The sequence below is a fragment of the Arachis ipaensis genome, chromosome B1 (assembly GCF_059453495.1).
Source record: "Arachis ipaensis isolate K30076 ecotype BB chromosome B1, ASM5945349v1, whole genome shotgun sequence".
NCBI classification, from domain to species: Eukaryota; Viridiplantae; Streptophyta; class Magnoliopsida; order Fabales; family Fabaceae; genus Arachis; species Arachis ipaensis.
This window is the reverse complement of record NC_142436.1, coordinates 730,558-740,282: the sequence shown is the minus strand read 5'-3', so window position 1 is coordinate 740,282 and position 9,725 is coordinate 730,558. Positions and strand designations below refer to the sequence as shown.

At 28.5% G+C, this 9,725-nt stretch overlaps 1 protein-coding gene across 6 annotated transcripts; it reads right to left on the bottom strand.

Annotated features, from left to right (window-relative positions):
* Nucleotides 1–1,478: 1,478 nt before the first annotated feature.
* Nucleotides 1,479–4,664, bottom strand: LOC107625514 (putative calcium-binding protein CML21). Of its 6 annotated transcripts, none has more exons than XM_016328348.2 (6): nt 4,327–4,626; nt 3,976–4,088; nt 3,083–3,337; nt 2,733–2,935; nt 2,102–2,270; nt 1,479–1,868 (listed from the first exon to the last, which is right to left on the bottom strand). In XM_016328348.2, the coding sequence occupies exons 3-6, from the start codon at nt 3,276–3,278 to the stop codon at nt 1,765–1,767; spliced, it is 672 nt and encodes a 223-aa protein (XP_016183834.1). In that variant the 5' UTR covers nt 3,279–3,337; nt 3,976–4,088; nt 4,327–4,626; the 3' UTR covers nt 1,479–1,764. The 6 variants fall into 6 exon arrangements, with proteins under 6 accessions (XP_016183834.1, XP_016183969.1, XP_016183897.1 ...); XM_016328483.3 differs by having other exon boundaries at nt 3,976–4,106; nt 4,327–4,604; XM_016328411.2 differs by having other exon boundaries at nt 3,083–3,334; nt 4,327–4,604.
* Between the last annotated feature and the right edge of the window lie 5,061 nt (nt 4,665–9,725).

Below are 9,725 nucleotides of genomic sequence, written 5' to 3'. Positions count from 1 at the left end.
AGGATTAGAATTTTGCAAGCTATCAGGTCCAGATACATGAGTCTATGTTTTCAATGAAACTAAAAAAGGACAATGAATATATTTGACGGTAATGTCACCAATGATAGGTCAGATAGGTCCCCAAATATTAGGTTATCAGACAAATAGGTCCTTATAGAAGCATAATCATCAGGTAGATAGGTCCCCTCGAACAAACAGATAGGTCCCCCATTTAAAATATTGCCGTTTCGCAACTCTGCCTTCCATGGTGGGGACGAATTTGTCCTCCACAAAACGACGTCGTTCGCCTCATGATCCAATACGACGTCGTTTTGTCCAACTTGGATGGAGACTAAATTGTCCTGGAGGTGACACGTGGCAGTTAACCTAACACATCAGCCCGATAACCTCCACGTAGGACATCCTGACCGGGTCAAACTGTCATGGGAACTAAAAACATCAGGGTCAAAATTTAGTTAAATTTTGTTGGGGACAAATCTGTCCGACCGTGAATTTTTTGGAGACCTATTTGGGGTATTACTCTTTATCTTTTATCAATGATATTTAAACCCTTTTATTAAGAATTTGAATATTCAAAAAATTGTACTGTCTATTTTTTAAAACTATTTTTTTCTTTATTCTTAAAGTTCAAATTCTAAAATTTAAACAAAATTTTTTATTTACAATCATTTTAGAAAAAAGTTTCATTTTCTGTTTTTGTTTTTGTAATAAATGAAGAGTGTGTGAGTTGAATGGAAGATTTCATGCTTATTAAAATATACAATAGTCTAGTCAGAGTATTTCATTTACAAACTATATGTTGTAATGTGATGTTACTTATCTCATGTATCTAGTTTGTAGTGAGAACAAGATAATTGTAAATGTTTTTCGGTTACTATATAAATGAGATCTGAACTGCCAAAAATTGATATTTATACAAGTAGATTTATCATCTCAAATGTCGCTTCCATTTAATCAACTTCTAAATGAAACTTCTAAATGAAACGTCTACCAGACAGGACCCAACTATTTTTTTTTTTGTTTTCTCACAATATTTCAGCTGAACAAGTCAAAGATTAATTCATCGCAGATCAGAGTTCAGCTGAACAAGTCAAAGATTAATTCATCGCAGATCAGAGTTCTATTTAAGGGTTTGCAACTAACAATTAGCTGCTACATGCACAATTCGAAATTCAAACCCCCCATCATTTGCTCAAGCAGACTAGTAAGCTAACCACTAGACCAATCCAAATTGGTTAAGAGGTAAGGCCCAACTAAATTGGAATTGATAGACTTTGATATCATATTAGAAATTGAATGTGTTTAACTTACCTAAAAAGTTAGCTCAAGAAGTATATAATGTATCAAACTTATAAACCTTCTAATCTTAACCTTGGAACTCAAACTTTTTCCATACTTGGCACTTGGAAGGGAATGAACTTGCCTATCAATAATAGGAATAATAAAGCAAAAGAGAAAAACTACTGAAGAAGGCTGTCTAATAAACATGGTAGCAGTTACAAGGTAAAATATTTTAACACATCTTCAACATAGCACTCACAGTTATACACACTTTTCTGCCTATTTACAAATGAACTTCATCTATGAAAGGTTTATTGCAGATCAAAGTGTAGCAACCAGCCCTTTATTGCAAACTAAAACAAGAAAAGCCTCCATTTTTTTAATTTTCAGGTTTCTTTGGAGCCTGAAACATTTTGTTTTTTTATTACCAGCTACTAACAACAGAAGCAGTATAAGGCACTTATAGATGACAAGCTTCAGGCCTCAGGCCTCTTCATCTTCCTTGTCGTCGATTCCAACCCACCTAGTAAACGCGAAAAGGAACTCCTTGAAGCTCACCATTCCATTTTTATCCCAATCCATTTCTTCTGCAGCATTTTTGTGGAGAATATAAATGTTAATAAAAAGAGAATATCTTATGATCTAGCTTGATGACTAAATGTAACATAAGTTTTGTGTTAGTTTCTTATAACCATAATTGCCAATTATTGCATGGTGCCAATGCCAACATGATTATGTCTGTGTTTAAACTAGAAAATGCCTGCTTCAGTGTATATGATATGCTTATTCAAACATACAGGAATGGGGACAGATAACTGACCAAATCTTTTGATTGCTATTCTTTCGGAAGAACGCTCCCGGCTTTCATTTACCGCCTCAATCATCTCGCTTTTGCTGACATAACCATCCTTGTTCTTGTCCAAAAACACAAATGCATCGACCAAAGTCTCGAACGTGGCCTCTAGATCCGGCAACCCAATTTGTGATTTCTAAGGAAGTCATGGAAATTTCTCTTTCGAAAAGATAGCAAGAAAGGGAAATCCAGGGATTATAACTTATAAGTATGGCAAACGCAAAATCTGTTCATATTATTTTCGCCATATGACAAAATTTCTCAAAGCTACTATCACATATTAATGTCAATGCATGAATAGTTCATTAAGTCCAAACATCTCTGAAGAATCTACAATCATTTTCTTGGACTTGAATTTACAATAATAAATCTAAACAACTTAAATATCAATAAGAGGTTAGAGAACATACGATTCAAGGAGCAAGCATTACTACTCTACCTTCCAAATTCGGAACTTCTATGGTGATCAAAATAAAAAACCACCCTTAATCTTAGCCAAATGGCCGAAAAGGGTATTCCAAATTCAAAACTTTTACGAATGCGTATATAGCTTATCATAAAGAAATTAAGATAGTTCAAGAATCATGTGCAAGGATACAATGTGAAGGGCTGCTGGATCGTCTGTGAGAAGGTAGACAAGGCAAAGGAGTACAATGAACTCAGAGAACTTCACTCCCATATCTTCATTGACGTCACATGCTTTAAAGAGATCATTCAAGTCCTCCTCAGTAATAGAAATTTCCAGTTTACTGAAACTATTTTTCAACTCTTCTCGATCTATTACCCCATTCGAATCCTCATCTATTAGCAAAGCCAAAAACACACACATATTAGCAGAAAACCACAAAAAAAGCTGCAGCATGTACATGAAGTAGGCATAATAATAGGATTCTAAGAAAACACTGACCAAAAATTTAGCAAAAGCATAGATTTGAAGTACAAACCTACCAAACTGCTCAAATATGGCTTTGCATTTTCTAAAGCTTTCATCAATTTTTGGGAATTTCAAGATTATAGTGTTGAATGATTTCACCGAAGATCCTTTAGATTCCCTCTTTTGCATTGCTTCAACAATTTTATTCTCAATTTTGGTTCCGTAAATCCATCTTTTATGGCTATCATGCCTTCCGAATACACCTCCCATTGAAAGCTCAATAAACCCAAGTAGGATTCAGAATGCCTCTGCTATATTCCAAGCAACTGCTAACAAATTTAGAAAAAAAAAATCCCAAATATTTATTTAGCCATCACACAAAGATATGTTGAAATTGGAATTTCCCTTTAACATGATGTTAAGGGTAAATTACACAGAACTTTCTTGATTAAAGGTGATATTACTCTCGACACGCTTTAATGCATAGCAGAGGTTAGGCTTGTCTAGTGTCATGACAGAAAATGCAACTGATATAGAAACAATCAAAATGTCTCTATCCTCAGATGAAATTTGCCTAATACTTTGTCTACTCCAAATTGAAATCGATAAAGATAAGAACAGATACACAACTTTTCTATCTTATCTCTATCTTTGTGTCTTTTGTTCTAACCTTAAACACTTACCAAACGCAATCATAGTGCCATTCTTCATAAAATAGAATGATACCAAATGTCATATAACTTAAATCCCTGGAAAGGTTGGCCTAGAAACTTACAAATGAGGAGTGTCGTGCGTAATATCGCCCAACTTCAAGAACAGTCAATGAAATTCACCCAAATAGTAATGATTAGATGATTAATTAACACTTAATATGTCACTCATTGCATATCTCTCTAAATTTCATCAATCACACACAACTTCAAATGCTAATCTAAGTAATGAGGGGGTAAACTGGTAAAGCCCTTACCCTAAGGCATTTCCATGTTCAGTGAAACTTCTAGCAGATTCTTTCAAGAATGGATATAAATTGCAGTATGGAAACTTAGCTCAAGATTATGATGGTGAATAGATATAATTAACCTACATCACAGAGAATAGCTATACATGCAAGTAAAAATCAATTCAACTTCCAAATTCATAACCTAAATGTAAAGAAGAACCAATACAACTATGGAAAGGGAACACTAATTAATTCATTAATTAAACAAGATCAAGAAAGTTGATTAACTTAACAAAATGGATACAAAAAAAAAAAAAAGCAAACTTTTTGAAATTGAAGAGAGTACAAACATCATGCAATAATCAATGTACATACAACCTTATGATAAAGATTAAAGGGCAAGTTTTTTTTCCGAAGCTCCTTAAAGTCAAACCTGTGAACCTGAAAATTGAAATGATGAACAAAACAACAACAAATGATTGTGTGTGGGATTAAGAACAACAAGATGGTGGTGTTGTTGAACAACAAGATGCAAGAACACAAAGGAAAAAAAGGATTTTTAAGAAGCTATAAGCTAAAGTTGGAAACTTGGAATTGGATAATGGATTTAGATATTAGAAAAAAAGCTTGTTTTTGTGATGCTCCCACCACTTATTATTGTCTTCTCTCTGGGGATTTAAATAAAAAAAAAATCAAATTTTATTGATGAGTGAAAGAATATTAAAAAATAAATTTAATAGGACAACAAATATAAACTGTTAAAAAGAATAAAAATCTAAAAATACTATCTATACATACAAATGATTAGTAATTAGTTATTATATATTTGTGTATAAATATGTAAGTAATTTAATTTATTTTTAATATGTATTTTATATATTAATATATATTTTGTACTGATAATTAATTTTAATAGATAATTTTAGTATATATTTAGTTTAATTTTATGTAAACTAAAATTACATAATTTAAGAATAATTATATTATATGTATATAAAAATGATTATTAAATTAATTATTTATATAAAATATATATTAAATTATAAAATATATATTAAAAATAAGTTAAATAATATTTATATTTATATAAAAATATATAATAATTAATTTAGTGATTAATTTTTAGTGTATATATAGTATTTTTTATTTAAAAAATAAAATTTGATATGGTAAAATATATTGCATTATTCTATCAAAGGAATGTAAGTTGGGGAGGTGACTCACTCACATTTTCTCAGGTTATATAATATATTATATACAACAAGATCCTATACATTATAGATAGTCACCAAAAAAAAAAAAATAGCCTATACATTATAGATTGATTAAGTAATTTTTGGAAAAAAAGTTTTGTTTTGTTTTCTCTTGTCTTGTCTTTTATCAGTGATATTTAAACCCTTTCATTAAGAATTTGAATATTAAAAAAAAATGTACCATCTATTTTTTTTTTTAACTATAATTTTTTTTTGTTTAATCTTAAAGTTCAAGTTCTAAATGCAACAAATTTATTTAGTTAATTTTAGGAAATTTTAGTCCCTTTTCTTTAAACTTTTGGTCAAATAAAAGAAAATAAAACTTATTTGAATTTAAAAAATTTAAACAAACTAAAGTATTTTTTACGAAATCTACAAATTTAAAGAGTTTAAAAATTAACTCTTATTTATTGAACATATTTTTTTTTTCTTAATCCAAGAGTAATCTACAAGTATTTTCATATAATCATGTTATTTTTCTTAAAACCTTATCAAATGTCTTATCAACAATAATTACCGACAGCTATAAACTAGTATATCATAATTGTTATATATTTAATGTGTTATTTAAGTGGACCATAATCTTTCACAGATGAATTATCAACAATTTCTAAAACCCATTATCATTGGGTTCCCATTTTAGTACGACAACCACCTCCAAAATCTATAGTGCATGGGGGGAATATTCTCATCATGCCATCATCAAATTCTGATTTTGAGTAAAAAAGAAAATCCTAACATATATCTTTTCTTAGTGATATCATCACCCCTTCTTTATATGATTTTTTTAATAAATTAGTTTTTATTCTGTTAATCATAATAATAAAAAAATCTTAAATTATTTGGAAATAATATATAATAAATGAATAACATTATCGATTTGACAATGACAATATCTATTCTTTTTCAATTTTTTTGAGTCAATTTTTTTGAGTCGAGCTAACATTTATTTATTATGAAATAAAAATAATCTATTTTTTGGGGTTTGAGATTAAAATCATTTTTTTACTATATTCTCTAATTCGATAGGTCAAAAATTAATTTATTACGAATCTAAGTTTTATTTAAAAAAGCTAATAGAAGATTAAAACAAAAATCTATTACGCTAATAATATAAAATGAGTCACTCCAACTCCAATAAACCTAACTCATTAACATTAAGTCTTTTCGGAAAAAAATGAATTGAGAAAAATTCTTAATTAACATCTAAATTGTGTACGCATATATTGATAAATACAATTATACTAGTATTAATATATTGGATCTATCAAAATTCCACAATTAAACGTGCTTGAATACTTTTAACTAATATGATCAATTAGGTAGTGTAGTGTTTGTTATGAGATATTGAGATTGAGACTCAGTATCATGTTTGTTGGTTTAGAGATTAGTACTAAAATTTTTGTCTCTGTCTTTAAAATTTCAGTATTTCAGTACCTCTAAAAAGTGGGGACACAGGGACTAAAATTTTTAGAGATGGAAATTGAAACTTTAATAACAATTTATACCTAAAATACCCTCATTTCAATTAATTAATTCTAATTTTACCCTTTGTGCAAATTAAATTACAGTTTTATTCTTGTTTCAATTTCTGTCTCCCATTTTGCACCAAACAAAATACTGAGATTTATTTCAATTTCTATCTCTTAGTCTCTGTCTTTTAGTCTCAGTCTCAGTCTCAGTCGTCTCTGTTTCTCTACCAAACGTTACCTTATGCTGCGTTTGTTTGATGAGACATAGACACTAATACATAGACACGGTGGTACACATCTATCGTTTGTTTGCTGAGACACGAATTTTTGAAGGACACGGTGACACACAAACATACATAAAATACATGTATTTGGTGTCATTTAAAAAAGATGAAACACAGAGATACATTGATGAGACACAAATACTTACTCTTTTATCCTTAGTAATTCACTCTTGTCCTTATTTCATTGATAATGATATAAGGGTAAAATTGATATTTAGTTTATACTGTGTGTCTTGTTTAGTATCACCAAACACAATAAAAAATTTATGTATCTTTATGTATATGTCTCTTTGTGTATTTATGTTTGTGTCCATGTATTTAAAAGACAATAAACAAACGCAACCTTAGAGTGACATGCATTATCTCCTTTAACTAATGTTATTTTCTATTGGAAAATATTAAATAATATTCTCTAGGGAATCTCCAAAAATAAAATAATGTGAAGTAAAAGAATAAAAGAGAATAGCTATAATTCCAAAAGGAAAAAGAGTATTTTGTCGCCAACCTTTACAACCCTTTTTTGATAAAGATTGAAAATTTCCAAATGTAATGTAGTATCTTGCTACCTTTTGTATGTCACAATGCCTCTATTATGGAAGAGGACCATGCTATGCCTCCATAGATTGCGCCTTTTTCCATTCAAAGAACCTTCAAAGCTGTTGTCTTTTGAGCATTGTCATGTTTATATATCAATATCATCAAAGTTTGGTCCCCCTACATGATATCATATTTTCAATAAAAGAAAAAAAAAAAATTGTTGGCTTCATATATAGTTGTTTCTACTTTCCACTTTTCTACCTTGAAAATAGTTGCCATAGTGAAAGTGATTTATTTAAAAAAAAGAGTGAATATCACATCCGATCCCTGACAATTACCTCGAAAGGATGAGGTCTCTAAGAAAAAAAAATATTCAATTCGGCCCTTGATTTTTTTTGGGACTTTTTAGCTCCTGTGTCAAAAAAAATAATATTGATTTTTTTTACATAGAGACCTCGTTGTCCTTTCGAGGTAATTGTCAGGGGCCAGGTTAAGTTTTTTTCTTGTCAAGGGCCTCGTTGTCTTTTGAGGTAATTGTCACAGTTATTTTAGGTTTTTCTCTAAAAAAATGTAATATACAAGGTTTTTCTCTAAAAAAATGTAATATGAAAGTATATTGAAATGTCAATAATATCCATAGTGATAATAGTACAATCATTTTAAAAAGAGTTTATTAGAATTTGAAATGCAAAAGTATTTGAATGGCAATAGGTAATAATTCAAGGTGGAAATTAAATTTTTTGTTGGGAAAATCTGTGTTTGGATTTACATTGAAAGGATTTATAAATTTCAAGAATTTTTATTGAAGAATTTTAATTAGTTAGAAATAGGAGTTTTTAATTTCCACAATTCCACCTATAGTGTGAGAATTTTAATTTTTCTTCTCTTTATCTCACTTAAAATTAACAAAAAAATAATAATAATTCAACTATATTAATAAACAAGAGAAAAACAAACTAATATATCTATTTCATTCAAAATAAAAAATTGTAATCGAAGAAAATTCAATTAAAGCATTTCAATTTCCAAGCAAAATCTTAGTAAAAATTTGTCTATATAACAAAAATTTTACAACTTTTTGTTAAATTGTCTTTGGTAGAGAATAAAAGTAAATTAAGTGAAACTAAAAAATCAACCTTTTTTAAAAAGTTTACAAGGAGAGAGAAGAAAAAGAAAGAGGAAGATAAAAGAATAAAATTAAGTAAATATTAGTAGAAAAAATTGAAAGATTAATGCACTTTTAAAGAATATATAATTGAGAATTTATGATTACAAGAATGGCAAAAATTATTTTTAATATAAAAGTAGAGATGGTATTTTGTTTAAATATTAATATTTAAAGTATATTATATTATTGTAAAAATATTCAATACATTTTTTGTGTATTGACTGGAGTGTTGCCACGTATTGCAACACATTCCTACGTGTTGTAACACGCTTACAAAATCCACCTATATGTAATTACACCCAATAATTTTATTTTTAACAAAAATACTAATATTTTTTTCATATAAAAAAAAGTTGTCACAAAAATGACTCAATGTATTCAAATGTCAATACTTAAAACATATTATTAGTGATTTCATATGATTAAGAAAAAAATTATTCACTTAAACACCATAGAATATTAGATGAGGATATTATCTTTGGTCAGAGACAATCAGCGGCGAAGTTGGAGGTCTTTGATTATTGATTATTATGTTTGGTGGCATATGAAGAAACCATTTTTTTTTAATTTAAAATAAAACAACCATATTATATATATCACTAACTATATAATAGTTGATTTTTAATATGCCCATTTCATTTTTTTTAATGCAAGTGGTAAAATATTTTCATACTTAGCAATAAAATAATAGTTTAGATAAAATTAGAAATCAATAGGAGGATTTTTAGTTTAAATATTACACTTTAATGAGTAAGAGTATAATTCACTTGTAAATCTCTTGTGAGTTTTGCTAAACATTATAGTTAAAGATTTTAAATGTTACTCTATTTTTGTTTTCTTTAAATTACTCAAAGCTTTAGATGAAAGATACAAGTTCTCATGGCTTATTTTCGGTAAATGATAAAACTTTTAAAATCAACTTCATTCATATTTATACCTAAGATATTATGTAAATCACTAGCAATTTTATATGAATATAGTAGTTACTAAAAAAATAAATGATAATCATACACAATCACCCACAAATAGTAAATAAATAGTTAAAAACTTTGGTGGCAAATGA